We start from the raw sequence: 23,278 nt of genomic DNA on the forward strand, positions 1-23,278 counted from the left end.
GGTTGAGAAATATCTTCAGCCTTGCAGCCTAGGTCAGAGGTTCTATTTGGGTTTACTGGTCCAAGAAGAAAAGTAACTTTTTAAGAGAAAGTAGCAGCCCTTCACATAGCTATTGATATTGTTGGGTACTTTAGAAGAAATCATTGAAGCATCTGCCAGAGCTGTGTGCATACAGCAAACAGTCCCAGGAGGCCACTGGCGGCGTGAATCCCAGTTTTGCACATGCCTACAGCCACGTGTGTTTATAGTACTATATGCAAAAAATATGTCGTGGGTGGTGGTATCCCCCCAAGGTGCAATTTCTCACCTAAACCAAAGAGAATTAGGATGAAAGGTAGCAAGTTGGAAAATCCCCTGGCGCTGACACAGATTTCAAAGCCCATGGAGTCACAATCTTAAAAAAAAAAAAAAGTACTTTTCCTTGCTGTTTAACATCGCTAGAGAAATCAGTGTTTGCTATGAATATGAAGCCCTGTTTAACTGCTGCTGAAATTAGTGAAGGGATTTATTAGCATTTATTCAGGGCTATTTTAGCAAAATACTGCACATTAAATCAAAAGTGAGGCTGTCTGTGCCTGTAGAGCTGGTTTTAATGGGATGGAAAATCTACCTCACAGTGAGGGCACTGCAGCTCTGGGTGTACTTCTTGATATACCTGGCACGAAAATCTATTGTGTTGTCTTATTTTAGAACAATAATATGAATAATAGTTTCTTGAAGGCATTCTGGGCCTCTCTCTTCAAATGTTAATATATTGGTATAATAGTGTTTTCCAAGATTTTCAGAGGCTTCTGATGTGATTCATATTTTCTGTGTACAGGATACTTAACTTACTTATCAGATGGGTTCTGACTATAGGTATTTACTTTCAGGCATTGAAATGACAAGGCATTAATGAGAAGAACAGGCACATGCTTGGAGATTATTTTTATGGAATTTTTAATGTGTGACTTCCAACTAAACGTTGTTTATCTATTGCCATAAAAATCAACAGAAGGACATCAATAAGGTGGTGTCCTGCTTACTCTGGGTAGTCATTAAATCCATTAGTACCTTTCTTCTCTTCTCTGCTGTGGTCTTTGGGTTTCTAAACAGAGGGTAACTCCCTTACTTTTATTTTAACATGTGTCTGACACTTCCTCTTTTCTTTCACATTTAGAAGAAGGTGACCAAAGTAGTTTGGGAAATTTTATTCTTCAGCCTCCCCAAATCCCAAATTTCATGTTTTCATTTTCTTTAAACCATCTGGCAAAATATTGTCTGCCATTCTGATGCAAACTCCAATAAAAACACTCCAAGCAAATATTTTCAGGGAACTTTGCTAGCTTTGCTGGTTTTGCTGTCTACAAATTCAATATTAATCACAATATAGTTACTTGTCTTTCTCCCATGTCCTCCTAAACTGGAAAACAATATCTACACTTGTTATAATAGATCTTCAATTTGGTTGGTCTTTGTACTGTCTAGAGCAGAGCTCTGCTTTTTGAGAGACACAGTACTATTTCTTTTTGGGTGTCACTATTCAGTGTAGGATGATCCCTGTCCACATCACTAGCAAAATCCTTCTCTTTTGGTAGTAGCTGATCACACAGGAATGAAGGAGAAGACAGCCAGGAAAGTTAAGGGAAGTCATCCCCATTCTCCTCACTGCTGTAATGATTGTTTTGCAGATGGGTGAATTTCCATCTTTGTTTCATAAAGATTTAGTATAAAATAACAAATAAACTGTTACTGAATGTGGAGTTACATAGCATTATCTCATAAGAGGAAGCTGGTGGGGGAGCCTGTGAAGGAAAGGCTGGTCTTCTGGTTTTTGGGTAGGAGCAGCTAGATAATAAGATTCAGTGGCTTTCTTAATTACATCCCTAGCCATAGTCATACACAAATTTTTGACAAGGATGTAGATTAGGTACATGTGGGTGCACTTTTGGTGTTTGGAATAATATTTCCTCTATATGTTTTGGTTAGAAATGATGAAAATTCTGTCCTTCCAAAACAAGGAGAAAGATGGCATTTATTGTAAAAAAAAAAAGAAAAAAAAAGGCAAAAAAAAAAAGGCAAAAAAAAAAGCTGTTGCTGTCTTGTTATTTCAGGAAGTTTTCTTAACTGTTTCTTCAGTCACCAGGCAGAATGAAGAATAAAGGGTATTGCTCATTGCACATCATTGTTGCTGTACTCTTATTATGTTCCCTTCTTTATTTCTTTGAGCTAAAAGTTATGACAGTATCTCTGTATTGTCCTTTAAAGTAATGGAATTTCTAGGAGAGTGATATTTTTCCTTCTTTGAGTTCTCTTTAGGAAGTAATGGCAATAAAAATCTTTTCCTTGTCCCCAGAAACTGTATGACTCATTTATCCAGATGGGTACAATATGAATTGTGTCTGAGAACCAGGGACTGGAATGCAATGAGTTTGGTGTTGTTTGTAATGTGGTTGAAAAGCTGTGCATATAAAAAAGCAGCAGCAGTTTCTTTTAAATCCACAGAGTTGCCTACATCAGCTTGCAGAGACACTTTTCATCTGGGAGGAAAATGTGTAGGGGAAAATTTCTCATTTCTTTTACTGCTGTAGATAATGAATTGTGTCAGCAAGGAGCTCATCTTTCTATATGGTGTAAGAACTGTTCCTAAATCAAATCAGTTTAAACACTGAAAGATGCCCCTTGTCACTATGCACCTTTTCTTTTGTACTACCTTAAATAAGTGCCAAGTGGAAAAGTGGCATTTTGTTATCAGTTGAGCTGCACAATTTCTTCCATCCTTCCTCTAGGTCCTTGAAGGACTGCTATTTTGAGATGATATGGTGTCATTTCTGGCACTGCTTCCCACCATTCTTATACTAGTTTGGGGTTTATTACATTGAGCTCTTCTTACTTTGTATAGAACAATTATTTGAAAACGAGATAGTCTTTCCCCAGCCCCTCAAAAGGCACTATTTGTCCTCTACTACAAGAAGGGTGAGGAGGCAGGGATCATCCCTGAGTCACACTGCTGGCACTGCTTTTGCTGGGACTGTCAGGGTCCTCCCTTTTACAGTCTGCAAACCCTAGACATGTTCTAGTGGAGGTGCCACTAGAAATGTCACCTGCAGAAGGGACTGTATAGTATGTAGGAACTATGGATCCCCATGTCACCTTCTGGAAACCTCTGGTCTGAATGTGTTTACCCCTTGCCTTTCTCAAGCTCTCAAACTTTTGAGTTTACCTGCAGAAAACCTAGTAGAGTTATTGAATTAGCTGAGACCTGCTTTTGAGCATCTTCCTCTTGCTTTGTTTGTGTGATTTAAAACATGATTAATTTACAATTGTTTCGTAGTGTCTGAATAGATTTTTTGCTAACCTAAAGAAGAATGGGCTATTTATGTCTGAAAATTATCGTTGCTACTGAAGTACTGTTAAAAGTACTATGCTGATGTTGCTTTTGTATATTAACTCTTAAAATTTTCCTGAACTAAGTCTTGTCCCCTCACTTAGCATTTCGCATGTAATTATTGTCTTGTCCATGCACCAGGCTTCCTAGCATTAGTTCTCCTGGTGCCCCAGGCTAAATAATTCATGGCCCTAATTCTTCTCACATTTTACTCCTTTCTGTCTCTCTACCACAGCCTTCTTTTTCTCCCACTAGGCTGAATAAATTTATTTGGGTGGCCCCTTCTTGCCTTTCTCCCAGGTGCTCTTATATGACCACTAAAGCCAGAAATCCTTGCCAAACATTTTCTCTTACTAAGAAATTCCTAGAAATTCACATGGAGGTTTTGAAACAGTGCCTGGGAGAGGGTGGTTTTGGATGCCCTGGGTGCTGTAGCTGGTGGTGCAGGCAAGTGCAACAGCTGAGCAAGTCGTGCGAGGAGCATTTCATGTCTGCTTGCTTGTTTTGGCATGCCTCATGTCAGGCCATACCTCTTATCTCTTTGCAGGCTCACTTTGTGCTGCTGTTGGCCTTTGTCACCCATTCCCACTCCCATGGCTGTCTGGTGCATCCAGTTTTTTCCCATTTACTTTTGAGCAGATTTCAAAAGGAACATTTTGTCTGTGCCTGATGGAGTTAAGTCCTTCAGCCATCTTTTGGGCAGTCCTCCCACATGAGACAGAGATTTGCCTCACACAATAGCAGAATAAAGATTGCAGCAGCTGGTCTGCAGGCTTCATGGACCAGGTCATACTGTGCTTTGAAGCTGTTGCTTTTTTATTTGTGTGCTTCCCCCTTTTTAGTCTTCAAGAATATAAATCTGTAGGAAGAAGTATCATAGTTTAAAAGGCTTAGACAGATAGCAGCTGGTGTTGGTTCGTGGTCTCCAATTGGTTCCAGGCATCCCTGGTTTTGATAAGACTACAAGACAATTCCAGAAATTCCCTGCCTACAGCTTTTACTAATGCTATTAAATGCAACACTGGGATTACCAATGCTTTTGGAGCTGATTAGCTAGCATCCTGTGTGACTGACAAACACCATAATTCAATTATTTCTTCAGAATGTCCTCATGTTGTACTCCACTCCCCCTTCTTAGATTATCTTTATTTTAAAATACCACTTAGTAGAAATGTTTAATGGGGATTTTGAAGAAGGCCTCAGTAACACAAGGATGCCTGTGTTCAGTTCATGTTCAATGAGGACAGGATGCTCCACTCCAGCAGCGCCCAGAACAAGACTTGCTCTGTTCCTCAGCTATTCAAAGTTGGCTTAGCTCTGTACCCACGGAGGTGTCATCCCAAAAGGAAAGATTTCACCTGAGCTTGTAGCTTTTGGCCTTTGTTAAAAGCTGACATCCGTGTTTTCATTCTGGTTGGGTGTCAACACAGAGAAAGAGCTCATGAAAAAACCTCCTATTGGAGCTGTCCCATGCGTAAAGTTCTGGCAAGCAGAGAAATGCTCTGAGGAATGTCTGAGAACACAAAGTATGCAAAGTAAAGGACAATGTTCAAAAAAAATGAAGAAAAAAACCAGTTATTCTTTCTGGGGCACAAAGAATGTACGTTTTGAATGGTGAGGCATTAGATGAGACAACTTCATTTTGTGTATATCTCTGTCCTTTTTTTCTGGACTTCTGTGAATTGCTCTCATGATGAGCTTTTGTAAATTTTATGTTTTGCTTTTAGTAGTCGTGCCTCCAAAGATTTTTTAAAGTGTACTGTAGATGATGATTTTGCATTTGCAGATGTTCAAGATGGTATATTGTCTTCCCTTTACTCACCCTCCCTGCCAAATAAGATTGCCTCATACTTCCAAAAGTGTAGCTATAACTGATTCCACAGTTTGTGAGCACATGTGTAAGGGAGCCAGAATAGGTTATGTCTCAGTTGTAGCACAAGCATCATCACTGTTTTGGTAACAGGGCCTTTTTCAGCCTTTCATTGCTCGCTTCTTTATTGTTGAAAGAAAGAGGCAAGATTGTTACTTAGTTCTTGTTATATTTGTCAGCATTATAGGGAAACTGAAGTGATTCTGCTTCTAGATGAGCCTGCAGGTCATAGTTCACCTGAGATTTTTATTACATGTATCAGCCCATTTTCTGAGTCAGAAATATGCTTGTCCCAACCTTGGCTAATGTCAGTGTAAGGTGATAATGTCCTGTTCCACAGGGACAGGCAGGGTGTGCCAGTGAAAGGTATGAAGTCAATGCCCATGAGAGAAAACGTGATGAACTTTCCCTGCAGCCCTAAACCACTTGTTGAACAACCAACATGCAGTGATTTGAGCTGACACTGGAAGATCAGCAGTGTCAGGGGATTTTAACAATCTTTGGTAGATTAACAAGTACATTAACCTAATGGACATGCTTTTTCTGCTTTCTTAGGTGTGAATGTACCTGCTCTGATAAAAACAGCTGCCTTCTTATTTGTGCTGTGTTTCAGTGTTAAAGTATATTGTGCACTGGGGGGTAGATTTTAGCTACAACTACCACTCTGTAATTGGGGAAATGAAAAGCAAACTTTTACTTTTGTGCAGTGCATAGGAATGTGTAGATGAGTGTGTATCTACATTTGTACTTAAAATCTCTCACCTGAGTCTTGATTCTGAACTTTCTCTAGTAAATAATCTCTTTACTTCCTAGTTTTCCATTGAAACTGGGTTAAGCTGTCTGTTACCGCTGCATGTACCTGTGTTAGATATATTTAAAAATTGCATGAAGTGCATGTATACATTCTTGCTTTTGGTCCAATGAGTTTTATTAGGCTCATTTTTGCAGTTTGTCTGAGCATAAGCATATTTTAATCTATTAGTCAAAGAACCACACGTGCGTGTGTTGCCAGTATTGTCTCTGGTTTACAGATAGAGAGGCCTTAGATGATAGTAAAGAATGAGCAGAACATACCAGTGTAGCTACTTTGTGTAGTACATTAGTGTAGCTATGCAGGTTTGCTTTCAGCCAGCTAGCTATACAATCTAAGCTCATAAAAATGAAGGAAATGAAAGTAACCTCCCAAAAAGAGACGCAACAGAATTTAAAAAAAAAAAAAAAAAAAAGAAAAAAAAAAAAGGAGGGGAAAAAAGAAGCACCTTCGTAAAGCGCAAGATTGTTTTCTTATGTAACTGCTTTTGTGGCTACAAAGCTACCCGAAGTTCATAGTATGTTCATCTTGTCAGTATGCATTTAAGACCACCAGCTTTGTTTTATTTCAAGCCATCTTTTGGGTTGATGTAACATAATAGGACTGAATGTGTTTTGGCAGGGAATAGCTAATCTAATCCATATACCAACAGATGAAAGTAATTTACTAGGGGTTTGTGAAAGAGCTTGAATTTTCAGTGCAGCCCACAAAGACTTTTTTTTCCTCTTTTAATTGTCCCTTTTCATATCTAAACAGATCCAGCAATGGGAACAGAACCTGGAAAAATTTAACATGGACCTTTTCCGAATGCGATGTTACCTAGCCAGTTTGCAAGGTGGGGAGCTCCCAAACCCAAAGAGCCTTCTGGCTGCTGCTAGTCGTCCTTCAAAATTGGCATTGGGGCGACTTGGCATTCTCTCAGTCTCATCCTTCCATGCACTGGTAAGTCCAAATATACTTTTAATGGGTGGATTACACAAAGTCATCATTAATATTGTACTTAAATGTGGAATTGTGCTGGGATAATACATGACTGCACTCATATACGTTGGCTCAAAGAGCCCTGTTCTCTGCTTACTCTTTCTACCTGTTCCTTGACTGAAAAAAAAAAATAAATAAAAAAATAATCTATTCCACAGACATGGACCTTGAAACTGTGAGGATATGGCCATAACTTTTTTTTTTTAGCCCCTGAGGACTCCAGGTTTGGGTATTTCTGACCTATATCTAAATCAGAAATAAGTCAAAATATTCTTCAGATACAAATAAGTCATGGTGTTGAAATTTTGTCACTGCAATTTCACCTCCGCTGAGTTCAGAGTTTAAAGTGTATAGGAGCTAAGTCACTTAGAGTGAAAAGAGCCTAATACTGAAATTTCCAAAAGTCATTTGGATCCCTCTGCACTGAGCTGATCTGTTTTTGGAGGTCCCAGATGGCTCTATTTTTTCAGTAACAGTGTGATACCCTGCTGAAGAGGAAGTATTTTTAGAATAGGCTAAAACTAGAGAGAATCCAAAATAATAAGCATGTTTTTAAGAACTATGGCCTGTGTTTGCAAAGAAGAATGAGGCAGATCCTCAGCTGCTGCAAGCTTTTCTCATGCTGTTGGCTTTAAGAGAAGTATGGCAGTAGCAGCATTGCCTCTGCTCTTTAACCTTGGCAGGGCTGTGAGGCTGATCTTGGCAGAGAAAGGTGGACCACAGTTGCTGCATGAGAATTCAGTCTGAATAGTAGTGCTGAAAATCCTGTCAAGGAATGTGTTTCTCTCTGCCACTGTTTTTATCTGTGTGGTTTGAGTCATTGCTTGTTAATAACTCAATGCCATAACACATTTATCTCTTATGTTTGGCAATGTTGAGAGTCTTTCTTCCTCTAGCAATTTTGTATCAGAATGATAGGTTATCATTCTTCTTCAGAGTCTTTTCGTTAACTGTTTTTGTTGTACTGAGCAATATTTTCTCAGTTCCTGCCTTCCTATGACCTTGTATTTTTACACTATCACACCACTGGAATACCAAAACAAGCATAAGTGCTTAAAGTTTCAGTGTCCTTGCACTTTGGTGTATTACATTAAGGTGAACTGAAGTAACTCTCATTTAACGCCTCAAGTTGAAATAACTGCCAATATTTTGCTCCTATGAAAGTGATATAGAAGGGCCTGTCTATGTGTGTCAATAGATCTGCTCCAGGGATGAAGCTGCTCTCAGGAAACGTACCCTATCTCTGTCACAAAAAGTCCGAAATAAGAAGGGTTTATTTTCTTCACTAAAAGGACTGGACACATTGGCAAGAAAAGGAAAAGAAAAGCGACCTTCCATAACTCAGGTAGATCTTTTTTTTTTTTTTTGCTGAGGATACCACAGAATGGCTTGTTTCTGCTGGGGCTCATCCTGTGAGGTGCTGTTAGTTTAGGGGTAAGAGGTGTCTGTCCATCAAACTTGCATTTGGGGTTTCAAAACGTACGGCAGAATGGGAGCTTCACTTTTGAAGAGTATATCTCTAATTTTGGGTTTCTTTGTGATAAATAAGTTTGGTGAATGAGAGGTTTTGACCCAGCAGGTTAATTATTACCAGCTGAGTGAGAACATCAAGTTTAAATCTGTAAAATCTGTCTTCTGGCCCATTGTAAACTGTTGGAAGTACGGTTGGTTTCTTTGGAGATAGCATGTATGCACAGTGTTATGCTAGCTTCTGACTGGGACTCTGAAGTGCTATTGCAGTTATTAGGATAACACAGGTTGAGTCTTCAAGGGAAAAAGGTCTTTGGCATAGCGCCTCCAAGTAACACACCCTGCTTGGAAGTACAGTTTAGCCAAGAGGGTAAGACTACTGTCGTGGAGGAGGCCAGCTGTAGGTGTATAGAGCTGACTAATAAAGCTGTGCCAGTTCACACCAGTGAAAGGCTTGGCATAGCTTTGATGCACCAGGGCAGGCTGGCCCCAGGGAGAGGGGCTGTGCTCATGAGTGCATCGGCGGAAGGGCTGCGTTACTGCTGATGAGGCTACGGCATCTCACAGAGTCATTTTCTCTTTGTGAAATTTAAGACCTGTCCCCACATTTAGTGTAAACTCTTTAAGAGTCTGTATTATTTAAATAAAAACACCAGTTTTTCCACCAGTAAATGTGGAACAAAAGTTTGCTGCCTTCTCCTTGAAAAAAAAGGTAAATAACAGCAGAGACACTTCCTTGACGGTGAGGCAGAAGGTGTAGAGGTACACCCACACTCAGAATCTTATTATTGTCACTAGCTTCTGCCATGTCTGCTCTTTCTCCCACAAAATAGTGGTTTTGTGTATTATTTGTTAGGTGACTTTGTTCCTGCTCTTCCCTGTCCCTTGTATTTTGATTTTCTTAGTGAAAATCACATGTTCTTGTAAGTCTGGTAATCTGCTTGTGGACTATTTAAACAAGCCTATCTGTGTGCATACTGCACGCAACAGATTTTATGTTGCAAAACAGCAGGTCAGGATTTTCTGGTCTAGTGGTTTGTATTTTTAATAGGTAAATATTTATCTATGTGTTACACTGGGATGAAGCTTCTTAGAGTGACTGCTACACATTTTAGCATATTGATCAAGATGTGTTTACATGGTGAAATTGAGTAAAAATAAAACTCAAGTCTGTCTTATGAAATACGGAACTGAAGGAGAAAGTTTCTCTGGGGCATCCTTTTCACATAATTTCCCCTGTGTACCACAGCAGGTGAGGCTGGCCTGCAGGTCTTGCAGTCTCTATTTCTTTAATAATAAGATGCCTGAGGGAGGGAGTGTTTTGCCCCTTAGCTCTGTTCCCAGCAGAGCTGATACTTTACACTGTCTTAATTGGGTAATTCATCCTCCCGTAAGCTTTATAGCCCATGAAGGGGATTCTGCAGAGCTTGGAGATGGGAAATTTTCTTTCTGTGGCAAGGAGAGTAGGCTTCTCTGCCCTCCCAGGGCTTTTCCAAGCATGGAGGAGGGATCCTTGATACAGGCGGAGATGCCTGTGTGCCTCCTCACCCTCCTTATTCCAAACCTTAGAACCAGCTGACCCCCAAGAATGACCCCCTCATTTTCATCCATGAGCTGAGGTTCTTGTATTTATGTGATTATTTTTTTCTTCATGTAAACACTCTACAATGAAATTGAGGAAGTAGGCATGCTGGGCACTGCATATGAGTAGCACTGGGCTGTGATGCATAGCCATAGAAGTGAGGAAATTTTAAGGGCGTAGACTGAAAACTGACCCATGAATCTAGGTGTTTGGAAAGAGAGCCATGTCCTTGCTCAGTCTTCTGTGTATGCACATAATTGTATATTGTGTATCAAAACTGGAATAGGCCTGAGACTGCCTTTCTTGCCGTGCCTTTCAGCCCGCTGAGGAGCTCGCTTCTCTGCTCATTGTGCTTCAAAGTTTGTGTCAAACAATAGGTTAAAAATGTCTTGCTTTCTTGAATTTAATTAAAGTTCGTTTGACTGATGCTGCTGTGTTCTAATCTGCCATACCCTAGCTTTCAAATTAGATGGTATATATTCTTGAACATTTTTCTGTCAGAAAAGTTTAAAATTTTATCTTAAGTTTTATTTTATGGTATTAATAAGAAAAGCTCAGAGTTTCTATGATGAGAGGCTTTCGTAAACATTAATGAAGTGGCTCAATCCTTTACAAATCAGTTAATAAAACTGCACTGTAGCAGATGTGGGATGTCTAGGCTCACATTATCCTCAGTTTCTTAAATTCTTATCTGCTTGCTTGTGTCTAAATGATAAACTGTTTTGAGAAAACATAAACAATAAAATACTTTGATTATATTTGTGGGTGAGACGAGGAAGAGAAAGTTCAGAAGTGGTGCCCTTTATTTGCATTGGCAGAAACTGGATTTCATATGAAATTTTAAGAGAGTTTGTTATTATCTTGGATTATCTGAAGAGCTTTTGCTAGTACCAAAAAACAACACCTAAACAAAAAAACTTAGATGTAAGTTTGATATTGTCCTGATTTACTGACTGCATAAGGAGTTAAAAAAATGCTGTTTATATTTGCACTTTGGGAGGGTAATGTTACTACCTGAAAATCTCTTATGCAAACCTTATCACCAAAATATATTCTTGTATCCATAGCCATTAATTGGATTCTTTAGAAAAAATCAGTAATAAGCTTGCCACCTTTGCGAGATAGTACTAGTTAAGCTTTCAGAACAGATGGGGAATGTAAGCCTCAGTTTCTGCTTTCATCACTTCCAAAGCAGACACAGTAGTCAGCTATTTTCAGTACTTAAAAGTGCAGCTTTTGGGTCAAGTATGCCTTTTAAAGCTAAGCTAAAAGTATCCATCGATAGTGTCAAGCTAACTGCTCACTTAGAAGAGATGACAAATGAAAGGGTAAGAAGTTTTAGGAAACAGCAACATGGTTTAGCATAGTTCCTTTAAATTGTTACGACATTTGTAGCTGTACCTGACAGATGGATGAAACTGTAACTTTGAGTGTAGTGCATGATTTGAAGGCAAATTACTTTAATCTTATTGCTAAACAATAGATAGGAAAAAACAAGGATGTGAATGCTTTTATACATATTTGAATGTGAGTGTGCATGTAGCCTGAAAGAGAAAACTTGCTTTATAGCATGCTATTTTCTTTATAGAGGGAGATTTGTATTTCTTTAATACTTCTTTCAGTCACAATAAAACAATAAGGACAAAAAGATCCCTGGGGTATATATTTATTTGTTTATATTTAATAATTTTTTTCCAAAGAATTTACCTAGCACAGCTAACAAAGAAAGGGTTTTGTTTGTTTAACCAATTTATTTATCTGTAATATTTTTAATAGATATTTGATTCAGCTGGAGGAAATGGATTTGCTGGTGTCCAGAATTCAGCCAACTCTGCTGAGGTAAGATATGCTTGTCCTTGTGCTGTACCATCTTGTTTTTAAATTCCTGAATATGTTTCACTAAGTGTATGATGAGGCTGGTTCAGAAACACTACAGAGGTTCATAAAATGCAGCTAGTGGTAGATGGCAGGATTAAATTCCTGCTAATGAATGTTTTCATTTTTTTTTTCATGTTTATAATGCAAGTTTCTGAATACGCATGGTAACCTTTTTAAAAAAAAGCCAAAAAACTCTAGAAGCTTTTTCACAACTCTGATCCCTATGGTGTACACACCATATGAGAGAGATTTGGAACTGGGCTTATTTGAAAGTATCCTTCACAATGCGGCAAAACCCAAGATGTATTTTCCCACTTAGAGTATTTCAACAGAACCTGTACATGCTGGGTATAAAGGCAAATAAAGTCCAATTAAAGTCTGTGGAGCATACCAGCAGAGAAGTGTGAGTTAATATATAGCTGGGGGTTGCCCAAGTAAAGGAAGAGGAAGCAACATCCCTTCAACTGTGTTACTCAGTAAATAGCTGTGACTGTTTTCTCCAGTGTCCAGGAGGAGGAAAGCTACTGCTCATCCCTGCATGGCATGAGTCATGGTCTGTGTCTGTCCCTGGGCATAATTTCACTATCCCTGAGTCTGGAAGCAAAGAAAGACTCTCCAAAATCCCTAACTGTGTACGTGTAGAACCGTTGAGTGTTGTCTATGTGCTTCTGGGCTTATACCAGCAGAACCATTCTCCCTCTGTGGGCTTGTGCAGGCTCCAAATAAAAAAAAATTGAATTAAGTCTTAGGCACAGGTTTTTTTCACACTTAGTTTTCTATGTGGTATAACTGAATTTCTTTATTGGCAACACTGTGCCACACTCAAAGGGGTATTTGTCTTCCCATCTACCTCAGGTCTCTTTTCCTCCTTTGTTTCCTGAACCAGATATTCCCCCGATGCAGTTTAAAACTTGAAAGAAGACTACAGCAGTGTTCCCTTTCAGCTGAGTTTGTGTACCAGGTATTAGACAAAAAGTCAAAATCTGCATTTAAAGTGAAATACTGCTCTTGAAAACAATTATCTGCAATGAAGAGCTGTAATAAATCTCGTGAGGAAGTTATGGATGAATGTCATAATTTTGCATAGGTTTTGATGGTTTTTTTAGTTTCATTATGTGCTATGTGGTTTTATTTTCCCATCAAGTACGTTCATTTAATGGCTAGGTAAGAAAGAAATATATAATTATGCAGAAGTTATACCACTGAGAGAAGCATCTCCCACTGACAGCAGCTGATCCTATAATGCTGTTTTGCCTTCTCAAAGCATCTTTACATTTTGTCTGTTCTTTGAGAAAATGTATTGAAACACCTGAATTCCCTTAGTTACTTGACCACTTGCTTATTTCCTGGGGTGGGAAAGTATTTAAACCAAATCACTCCTCTCTTTTTGAAATAAATTGTAGTTATGAGGGATTTCTGGGTGAACTCATCTCCTGCAGAAAACACTTTCAGATTCCGCCACAATGTACTATTGGGTTGGTGTGAGAGAGCATCCATTTTCTACCTCAGAGACAGCAAACACAATTTATTCCTCTCAAGTCCTGTTAAAACATGGGAAGGTCTGGTCCCTCTCAAACCTGAGAAGCGGCAAAATCTCTTGGGTCCACCCTGAAGGTTTCTTCTGAAGCGCTGAGATGCCAGTCCTTCAGTTTAGCACTAACCCCGTCAGGGTTGAAATGTTGGTGGTGCCGCCTTGTTCAGTGAGGTTTGCTGTGGGTCTCCTGTCCTCTGACCTGACAAGAGCAGTCGCTCGTCTTGAGCACTTTTGAGTAGACAGAGGAGAGATTTGAAGGTGCCAGGGAGCAGGCAGAATGAAGTCCTCTCCCTATAGTGCCATGTTAGGGAGGGGATGAGGTCTGGCTTCTTGACCCAGCTCTCGCAACAGGGTTTATGTGTTTTCCATAGTTGCTGAATAAAAGAAGCCTGCTCCAAATTTGGGCAGGAGGGACCAACGCAGGGGCACTGTCATTGCAGATTTTGAGCCAGACTTTTACAAAGTTTAGCAGGGTTGTTTTTCAATACTGAAAAACTTACCCCAACTTAGATGCTGAAACAGAGCTCTGGAGCTCAGCCTTATTTCTAGAAAAACATTATTGCTATTATTATAATAATCTCAACCTTATTTCTAAAAACCTTTTTAAAAGGGAAATTAAATGGGCATTTTTAAGTTCCTGACATTTTGATGAATCATACGACAACTCAGAAATGATTCATCATAACTGTGAAAACCGTTACTTTGGCATCAGCCCAGTTTCATTGGCCAATTTCAAATGAAAAACAAAAACAGCATCAAAACTTTTATAAAATGCTACCTGAGGAATGCAGTGAATGATGAATAGTGAAGTCTGCCAGGGAAGCTGTATTTTCCCTGAAAAGGATGATAAAAACAGATGCAGATAGAGGGGGAAATTATGAAGTAACCTCTTGGTCCTGCAGCAGCCCTGTGGCACAGTGTGTGACAGTCTGCAAATCCTGGCGCCTATTTCTGGAAAATTGAATGGGTTGTTATAATTTTATGTGGCAGTGAATGAATGAACTATTGTAGAATTAGTCACTGTAGAACAGGAAAAAAAATCTCCATGTCAGATTTTCTGAGATGGAAAATCTGGGTGAAGCAACAGTACCTTGACAGCAGTTAAGGAACACAGTAATATTTAATAACAGGGGCAAGTTCATCTCAAGGCGTATGCCTGAGCACACGTGTATATGGCAAGGAAAGGTAGGTGTCTCATAATGGCTGCAGAACTTTCTGTCCTTTCTTAGAAACTTCTGGAAAAAAGTGGCCTTAAACCTGTTTCTCATCACCTTCATCCTCTGATTTGGGTTGTTTTCTTTGGTTATTTTCTTTTGTGTTGTTTTTAGTGTTTTTTGTTTTTTTTTTTAGTTTTTTTGTGTTTCTTAATCTCTGGCAATAGATTTATTTCAGTTGCACAGATTTGAAGATCTGCAGTTGCAATGCAATAAACCATTGTGGTAGTTACAAACCTCTGAGCATCTGGGAGCATCTTGCTAGCTGAGGCATTGTAGCTTCAGTTTTCCCTGAAAGAATCACAGAATCTCAGAATGGTTTGGCTTGGAAGGGACCTTAAAAATCATCTAGTTCCAATGCCCCTGCCATGGGCAGGGACACCTTCCACTAGACCAGGTTGTTCCAAGCCCCATCCAACCTGGCCCTGAACACTTAAACTTCCAGGGAGGGGGCATCCACAACTTCCCTGGGCAGCCTATTCCAGTGTCTCATGACCCTCAGAGTAAAGCTGCTGGATAATTTAGTCTGGCTCGTTCTTGTTCAGCTCTTGCAGCCTTCCTGCCTTGACCTTTCTCCTTTCCATTATTTACACCATGCAAGGAGGTCAGCACTTATTGCCAGGCACTTTTGATGTAGTGCTTTCTGAGAGGACCATGCTTCTGCAGGAATTATCTTCTTGAACACCACCAGAGTTATAAGCAGTCTGAAACCACAGCCACTGAGGTGAAACTCCATGGTGTGTAGATTTCATCACTCTCTTAATTGCTGTAGCATATCAGGATTCCTGCTAGGTATAGTAGTTGCTGGACTTCAGTAGGATTTTCATGAACCTGTGTTAATTGAAATTTCATGTTCAACTAGTTAAAAGGGACAGTTGAGCAAGAGACACAAGTTTCTCAAATGCCATTAGTTCATTAATATAATTCTGCCAGAAAAAGCATTACTCAGGCATGAAATCATTGCTGTGCCATACTCTGGGGCAGCTGCAACCTGAATTTCCGCATTGTTTGGTAATTACCTGAATAGGATTGCTTACTACATCATTTACACAGCCATGGTTATGGTTTGGAAAACCAAAACAATATTGGTCTTTCTGTTGCCACTGGTAGGTAGACTGTTGTCCATAACTTTGCTGCCTGCAACAAGGGAAGCAGTCCCTCCCTGTGCAGTGATTTTCCTGCAGCTTTTAACTGTAGTGCACCCCTGGGCTTGGGCCCTGGCAGAGCTAGGAGGAAGAATTGCATAATCCAGGGTCTTTATGGAGGCAACAAAAACCCTGAACCCAAACAAACAGAAAAAACCCACAACAAACAAAGGAAAAACATTGGGGAGGTAGGCACTCTTGGAAACAGCTCAGGGTATCTTAAGATATGTCCTGGGTGGCATTTTTACCACTTCACAGGGTTATTGTCCCTTTCCATTGACTGTAAGGGGAATCAGGGAGCCTATTTATGTAGTCTTAAATGCCATGATGGGGGCATTTAAGTGACATATTGAGTAGGTAGGCCCAAACATACAGGTGAAACTCCAAATTCTGAACAGCTCTCAAGTGTTTTTTAATTCTTGTGTGACTTCTTTTGAAACGTGTGGCCTGGAATGCAGCACAGAAGAAAGTGTGAAAATGAAGGATAAGAAAGCAGAAGGAATTTTTTTCAGGGTGGATGTTGTTATTTGATCAAGCGAACTGGCTTTGGAACAAGGGTGCATGTGAACCAAAACGGTAAACAAGCAAATACTCGATGCTACCTATGAAACACTATGTTCTTAAATTGTAAGTAGAATAGGAACACCTATTCCTGCTCTAGTCCATTATGGTGTTATGACAAGCCTTGCTCCACAGTGCTCTCTGCTGGAAGTTTACTATATTATAATTTTCTGTAAAAATTACAGAAATTCTGGTTTCTAATTTTTTTTTTTTTTGCATTTGTTAATTAGTTAAAATTGTGATTATATAATCAGGTAGCTACATATTTTCACTTCGAGTTAAATCAGCAATAAAAGTGAGATAAAGGCATAAAAATCTGTAATGGGAATGCAGAGGAATTTCAGCCTGTTCCCAAGAAAACCAAGTCTTTGACAATGAATGAGAGCACATGACAGAACTTTGTCCTTGTTTTGCCATGGAGAAATACACAGTACCATGTCTAAATGGAAGACTACCAATGCAATTGTACTTCAGGGTTTTTTGCAACATCCACATATTATATGTTTCTCCCTTGTTTCCAGCAGCAAGTCGATGACTTTTTGAATGTCTACTGCTCAGTGCCAGAGAGCATCCAGAAGGAGAGTGCTTGGGAAACACAAACATATGTTCACTTCTGTGATGGCCAAGGAGTGGCACTGACCCTCAAGCCAGAGCACAGAGTGGAAGATGTTTTGTCTTTGGCGTGCAAGGTACTAATTTTCTGTGTATGATTGCACCTTCTTACTAGCTGTGAACTTGAGAAGGAACATACCATACTACAGGATGTCTAAATAGTGAGAGCATAATACCAGCATCTCCGTGTCACTTTATCAAGGCACATTGCTGTTTAATTACTTGTGTTGTTTATGTCTTGTAGCCAATATAGCAGGGTTGTTGGAAAGGTTTTCAAGAAGCATTGCTTGAGACAATGATGACAGTTTTCCGGGTAGTCAGCCCCTGAGAAATCTTAGCACATGTCATTGCAGTGAACCCAGTTGTTCTGTTGGAGATTAATCACAGAGGAGTAACAGACTGTTGTGGCAAAGGCTATCATATATGTCTGCTTCATAAAGGACCCTTTCAAGCTTTTAATTAAATACCAGCTCTACTTGTGAATTTCCCTTCTGAAGGTCAATGCCAGAAATTTGAGAAGGGGTTGTTGTAGATCTTGGGTCAGAAAACTGAGTCATAAGTTGAAGGTACTACAAACAAAAGGCCAGCACCTCTGGAACATCCCAACCTACATATCACCTTTGTCTCCAGGTGTCAAGGCTTGAATATAGCTCTAACTTCATTATTCAGGTCACTTAAAGTAGGCAAACAATTTTTTTGGAAAAACTGACTTATTACTCCCAAGTTCTGTTTTCTGAAAACTGGTAAATATAGTTTATTTACTTCAAGTAATTGGGAGAAACAAGAATAGAAGGAGACCTGCTTTGTACAAAATTCAGCATACATTAGTGTGAATTTTCAGGTCAACTTGTTCAACTGGCTAGAAGTTAATGAATTTTGAGGCATCTAATGGAGGAAAAGCCCCAGTTTACTGTCTCTTTCCACCTGGTAATGTTGTAAACAAACAAACAAACAAAAAAATAGGAAATTACACAAGTTTTGAAAATTCTGGGCTTAACTATAGTTCTTGAATCAAAATAAGCTCACCACTTTAGTCAAGTTACAGTGGATCCCCATGGCATCACTGAGAAGAAATTATCTCCTCATTTTTGCTGGTGGAAACTGAGTTCTGGAGAAACAGTTTATTGCCTGGCTTTACTTTTAAAAATTCAGTTTAGTAGGCTGAAGAGATTGTCCAAGACATTGTTTAACCAGCAGATGGCACGGTAAAGCTGAAACATTTGGAAGTAGTTACAGTGACATACAAGATGCCTAAAAGAGGAAATAAAATTTATAAAAGTAAAATTAAGTTGAAAAGGAAATTCCTTACCTTTATTACTCCATAATTAAAAAATATTAGCAATTGTAAAGATTACTTTTAATTTTTAAATGTCTGAATCGCATTAAAATTTAGTTTTAAATTATTTCATTTTTTTCCTTAAACATGTTTCTGTTTTATTTTTTCTTTCTATTCTGCGTGTTAAAGCTTTTCATAAGCATGCTCTAATGCTGAATACTTTCTGCTCATCTATCCTGGTTCTTTTCCTTCTTACATTTTCATTCTGCTTTGGTGAGTGTAAGGAATCTTTCTTCTTAACGTGTTTGAATGTTAAGTGTATAAGGATAAAGTTCAAAGGGGTGGTCTTCTGTGTTGTTTTTTTTTCCCCTTCATTCATGCTTTAAGTTGTTTATGCTTTTCTCATTTCTGTTTTCCATCTAAGACTTTTGGATAGCACATTTAGGAAAATGTGCATTTGAATACAATTACTCAGGATACAGAACATATGCAATTGTCAACTGTTACACATAATAAAATGTTAAGGAAATTACTAGTTACTCAGCAGATTGAGATTTTCTAAGCTGTACAGATACATTAAGGAGGTTAAGTACCTCTAAGTGATGCAGCCATTTTGCCAGTTTCAGAAATGTTACTTCCTCCTGTTGCTCTATTAATATGCTAAAACGAAATGTTTTGTGCACTGGTCTCACAAGCATCCTGATTTTCAGAGAGTCTCCCATCAGGGGATTGACACTTTCAGGCTAATATCCTCTGGGAATATTCCTATTTCCCCTTGTCTTCCTGTTGAGATAGGATCTTTTCTTTGACCTCATGCGGTGAAAAAAAATAGGTGAAACTCTCTGATCGTAGATGAAACCCGGCAATAAAAATAAATTCCAATAAAGGCAAACCCTTAGGGAGCCTGTTTCCTGTTCCCACTCCTAACAGCCCATACTTGTATATAGATTTTCTACATCATAAGAAAAAGTTGCTAAGCAGAACTGAGTCATTAAAAGTAGTCACAGAAAAGATGGTTGTGAGTGCAAGTTCAAAATAACAGAGAACAGTTGTGATGTCTTTGGAAACATTTAGCAGTGCTCCGTTAATTCAATAGCCAAAACATAGTTTATGAAAGGATTTGGGAGGATCATAAGAGAAATTGAAATTGCACTTGAACCATATATTCTAAGCAATGCAGCTGGTTTTGTTTATACCACAAAAATAGTTAGAAAATCACTTGTTGATGATTGCTTTTGCATGATTTCTAAAGAGCTTTTTAGTACACGTGTGTCACTTCTTTGTCTCCTGGGATTCTGGAAATAAATGACAATTTTCAAACCCCATTCTCTTTATTTCTTAGATGAAGCAGCTAGAGCCAAGACACTATGGACTACAACTCAGAAGACTGGTTGATGAAAATACTGAGTATTGTGCTCCTGAACCATACGAATACATAGTAGACCAGGAAAGTGTCACTCCTTTTACATAAAAACTTCATGATGTCTGAAGCTCCAGTTGAATTATCACCAAGAATATATGTGATTTAGGTCTAAAATAAGGTTTTAAAACTGTTCCTGGATTCTGTGCTGCCATCATAATTCACACAATCTGTGCATGTGCAGACATTCGAGTAGCTAGGCAGTAGAAACATTCTCTTCAGGAACTGTTTGAACATTTATGTGGGGCATCTGGTACAAAAGCAAAGTGTCAGTCTCTGCTCCAGGCTGTTTTTTCTGTATTTACATTAGTCTATGTTTAGTCCCACTGATACCAGCACTGCTTCCACAGTAACACAGTTCTCTGTGTAAAGACAGCAAGTTTTGGCTTTTTATTGATGCAAATAATATTCTGCTTACTTCTCATGCTGGACCTTTAGGTTTTGATGCTTGCAATATCATAATTTAATGACTTCTGTTACTGTTTTTTTCCAACAGGTGTATGATGAAATAGAAATTTGTCCCTTAAATGTTCATCATATTTGTCTTACAAAGACTGAAAACATAAGTGATTTTGGTAAGTTTAACTTGAAGACCTCTCAGGAATTTTTCTTTTTATTCTTCTTATTGCTTACTTTTTCTCTTTGGAAGTTTTCTGTCTCTGGGAGAAGGTAGAGCCATTCTCAATAGGACTCAGAGCCTGAGCATGCAAAGGACTTGAAGTATTATAACAAAGACCCAAAATGGTTTTTACAGTGGCAGTTGCATTTCTTATATCTCCATTTGGGAAGGGCACACTTTATAATTCTGCTGTGCTGGCCAAATAATTCAAACATGGAATTGTCAGAAGACTAATGTTCTTTGCCAGGATTAATACAATCTGTCTTGCTCAGGCCATGGTCAAGGTCTGCCCTTCTCTTTTTTAGAAGTGGTATCCTCTGTTAGGACAGTATCAATAGTGTCTTTTTTCACAAGTTCTGACCATGGGAAATGGTTTTGCCTGGGAATAATTATATATCTTGCAGAGGTACCTTTATGAGGCAGCTCTGTGCTGTTCTGTAACTGCAGGTCTGTTGGTATAAATTATTCCTTTCTGGGCTATGTCACTCACTGGTCTATATGGATTTCTTGCTTTATAATTTGGGTTTCTGGTTTTTGAATCTGTTTAATACACCTCTATGTCTGATGGACACAATTCAGAATTCTTACGATAGTGATGAGCTGTGTCATTGAAGTGTCATAGGGGGCTGAGGTAGAAAAGGTAGAAAATACTTTTTTGAAATGTGATTTAAAAAAAAAAAATTACTTCCTTTTACTACATAGTATGACATTTCCTGGAAGTTGAAAAGTCCTATTAGCTTGGACAGGGCTTACAGTGACTGAGAAACAATGTGATAATATTTCTGTTCTGTGGGTATGCTATCACAAAAAATATCCTCCCTTTGGTTGTGTAGAGGCTAATAAATACACACAAAAAAGGGGAAATGGTTCTAAGAAAGTTTATTTGATTTAAACTTATTTTACTTCAGGTTTTGCTGTTACAGCACAAGTGGATGAAAATCAGCATCTCACCCGTATATTTGTAAGTGATGTTCTCCCTGATGGACTGGCATACAAGGAAGGTATTGTATCGTATTTACGTTTAATACTGTACTTCATTATCTTTTAAAAGTCCCAAAGCATGAAGGAGCCTTAGTACTGCTGTCTGAAATGGTTCTTGGCCTTTACTCTTCATAGCTTTCTTTCCTGAAGACCATGGAAAGAAATTAGGAAAGATAATGTATACAGAGTAAATGAATTATGCTTTCAATACAGCAGAGAGAGTTCTTGTTCACCCTTGGAGACAAAGTCTGCATTCAGCCATCCAACCAAGTGCTTTTGTACAGAGGAACAGGCTGGAGAAAGAGTTTGTCTCACACTAGGGAACTTCATGGGCTTGGTCCGTCTCCAAAACCCATCACTTCCACTTTTGCTGGCAATGAAAAGTAGCCTCCATCCCCAAAATAGTTTTCTGCATGTGCTTCTGTGAGTGCCTTCCCTACTGGGCTGCTCAGGAACCATGTGTCTCTTCATCAGCACAGCAGGATCACATCAGTTCTGCTCTCTTGAAAAACAGAAAGACCCAGAAATACAAACCCAGAAATACAGAGACAGTTTATTTCGCTACATGAGGGTAAGGGCCACTCATTTTTTGCTAACTGTGAAAGACAGCAAGTGCCACAGTTTAGTTTTATACAAAAGACTCCTTCCGCTGTTGTTCCAGTTTGGCATGAATTATTTGACTTGCGTGAGTAGTGCCTTGTCCTTCCCAGGCTTGGATAATGAAATACAAGTTACGGTGCTGTATGGTGTCTCTTAAATTTAATTCAGGGAATATGAGCCTTGAGAGATGCCTCTATTCTAATCTTCAAAGTTGTGCTCCCCTCCCACCCACCAAATACTGTAGCATCTTTAGAAAGAACAACTTTTTTTGTGGCGCTACATGTAACACCTATCAAAGTAAGCATGAGGTTGAACTGTATCATTATAGTACAGATAAAAGCTCCCATCAATGCTAACGGACTTGTGGTGGGATTAGCCTTTTTGAATTACAGCCACAAAAATAAGTTGAAATAGCATAAGTAGGGTTTTTTTGTCGCCCTTAACATTTTATATTCCCTCCTTTTTCTTTCCTTCCTTTCACATGCTGTCAGGGCTCCGAGTAGGCAATGAAATCCTGAACATAAATGGAGAGGCTCTGTCTGATCTTGACCTCAGGCAGATGGAGCTACTGTTTTCGGAGAGAAGTGTAACACTAACTTTGAGGATGAGCCATTATGGGACTCAGCAACCCCTGTGTGCCTCCTGGTCAGATGGCGACGTTTCCAGGGACCCAAAGAGTTTGTTGCCTCCTCCAAACCAGTCACAGCTCCTAGAAGAGTTTCTAGATAACTTCAGAAAGAACACAGCAAATGGTAAGAGGTTGACAATTTAATTACTTTCACCTTCTAATCTTGCTGTTTTTTAAAACTCAATTATGTTTAAAATCTGCACTTGCCTCATTGAGAAACCCAAGTACAAACTGCTTAAATTCCATTTACACTCTGTGTCTGTAATTTAATTATTTTCAGGAAAGTAGAAATAGAACAGAATGTGGTAAATTCTGCAGGGAAATTATATTCTTCTAATCTCTTTGGCTGCTCCGTCCAGTATCATCAAACACTCTCCTGATGGTTGTGTGTCATGTCAGGTACCTCCTGTTTCCCGGGCATTGGTGGTTGAAATGAGGCAGAAGTGGCTTTCAGAGACAGAAGTCTTGTTCTGTGTTTACTATGCTTTAAATATAGCAAAGTACTGCATATATTAAGGATACCTTAAATGGAATAATAGTCATCAACTCAGAAAGGAGTCATGTAGCTTTGCTCCCAGCCAGTGATGTTACTGTGTTCTCACTGGATGCAGCTGCTCACTGTGTAGAAGAAAGCCTATGAGAACAGCTTTCATAAGGGTTATTTTGCTACCACCTGCTCATATCTCTTACTCAATGCAATGCCACTGTATTAAACATTGAATGGCAGAC

General features: G+C 39.0%; 1 protein-coding gene across 1 annotated transcript in view; it reads left to right on the plus strand.

Moving 5' to 3' along the window:
• The window catches only part of TIAM2 (TIAM Rac1 associated GEF 2), a 140,239-nt gene that overhangs the window by 69,206 nt on the left and 47,755 nt on the right, over positions 1-23,278 (plus strand). Inside the window, exons 7-14 of the mRNA XM_051613430.1 lie at positions 6,805-6,990; positions 8,228-8,374; positions 11,858-11,920; positions 16,938-17,102; positions 19,644-19,754; positions 20,218-20,296; positions 21,249-21,341; positions 22,413-22,673. Coding sequence (XP_051469390.1) covers positions 6,805-6,990; positions 8,228-8,374; positions 11,858-11,920; positions 16,938-17,102; positions 19,644-19,754; positions 20,218-20,296; positions 21,249-21,341; positions 22,413-22,673 — 1,105 coding nt within the window. The remainder of the gene's footprint in view (positions 1-6,804; positions 6,991-8,227; positions 8,375-11,857; positions 11,921-16,937; positions 17,103-19,643; positions 19,755-20,217; positions 20,297-21,248; positions 21,342-22,412; positions 22,674-23,278) is intronic.

Source organism: Apus apus, chromosome 3 (assembly GCF_020740795.1).
Source record: "Apus apus isolate bApuApu2 chromosome 3, bApuApu2.pri.cur, whole genome shotgun sequence".
In the NCBI taxonomy this organism is placed as follows: domain Eukaryota; kingdom Metazoa; phylum Chordata; class Aves; order Apodiformes; family Apodidae; genus Apus; species Apus apus.